Genomic DNA, 981 nt, shown 5'->3' on the forward strand with positions numbered 1-981 from the left:
TTAGGAAAAAGTGACCCATAAAAGGACCAGCATGATCCACGTGCACTCGAATCCAAGGATACTTGGGACATTCCCATGGATGAACTATGGATTGAGGAGGAGCTGATCAATTTTCCTGACAATTTTGACAAGTAGCAACTATAGTTTCTATGTCCTTATCAATCCCTGGCCACCATACATAGCATATTTGCTGCTTGGTCATGTACTACTACAGATACTTTTGAAGCTATCTTGAAATCATCTACTATCTGTTGTAGCTTACTAGCTATCTCTATTCCTGTATGCCGCTCTGGAAAACTGCAGGTTGTTAAAACATATGAGTGCAATGCCCATTCTTCCAAGTAGTGGCAAGTAACAGTAATATAAGCTTCTACAGCTCTGCTAGTCCAGATGTCGGTTGTTAGAGCGATACTTGTTTCCTCCTCCAACTTGACACGCAACACTTCTTTACAGCAATCATATTTGGCTTGTAGCAGGTTAGAAAAGTATTTCCTTGAGGGAATAGTGTAGCCAGGTTCCAATATTTCAATGAGAGATTTAAAACCTGAGCCTTTTACCATCCTGACTGGGTGAAGGTCGGCACAAATCATGTACAAGATGCGGTCCGAGATTGCTTTTGCTCTTGCTTCAGGACACTTCTTATGCTTGAGCATCGAGTCTAGCTTCATTTGAGATTGAGGCTTAGATTGACTGGAACCGCTGGCTGTTGAAACATATGATAGCGAGTGTTTGGCCATCAAATGATTTCGTAAATTAGTAGTACCACCTCTGTAGGCGAAGATATTGCCACAAGATTGACATTTGACCTTAGGCTGGCCATCTATCCTCTTGAAATATCACCAGACATCAGATGACCTGGTACTAGTAGTAGCTGCCTCAGCAAGTTCTTGTTGAGCTACTCCCGCCATGTTGTTTACAATAATTACTTAACACATGTAAGTGATAATTAATAGGTGTGGTTGTGCATGTGCGCATGCGTAT

At 41.7% G+C, this 981-nt stretch overlaps 1 protein-coding gene across 1 annotated transcript; it reads right to left on the reverse strand.

The window, feature by feature from the left end:
- Positions 1-158: 158 nt before the first annotated feature.
- On the reverse strand, positions 159-737 carry LOC105314217 (zinc finger BED domain-containing protein 1-like). The gene has a single exon (XM_011408255.1). The coding sequence runs from the start codon at positions 735-737 to the stop codon at positions 159-161; it is 579 nt and encodes a 192-aa protein (XP_011406557.1).
- Between the last annotated feature and the right edge of the window lie 244 nt (positions 738-981).

This window comes from Amphimedon queenslandica, unplaced genomic scaffold, assembly GCF_000090795.2.
Source record: "Amphimedon queenslandica unplaced genomic scaffold, v1.1 AMPQUscaffold_13056, whole genome shotgun sequence".
Taxonomy (NCBI): domain Eukaryota; kingdom Metazoa; phylum Porifera; class Demospongiae; order Haplosclerida; family Niphatidae; genus Amphimedon; species Amphimedon queenslandica.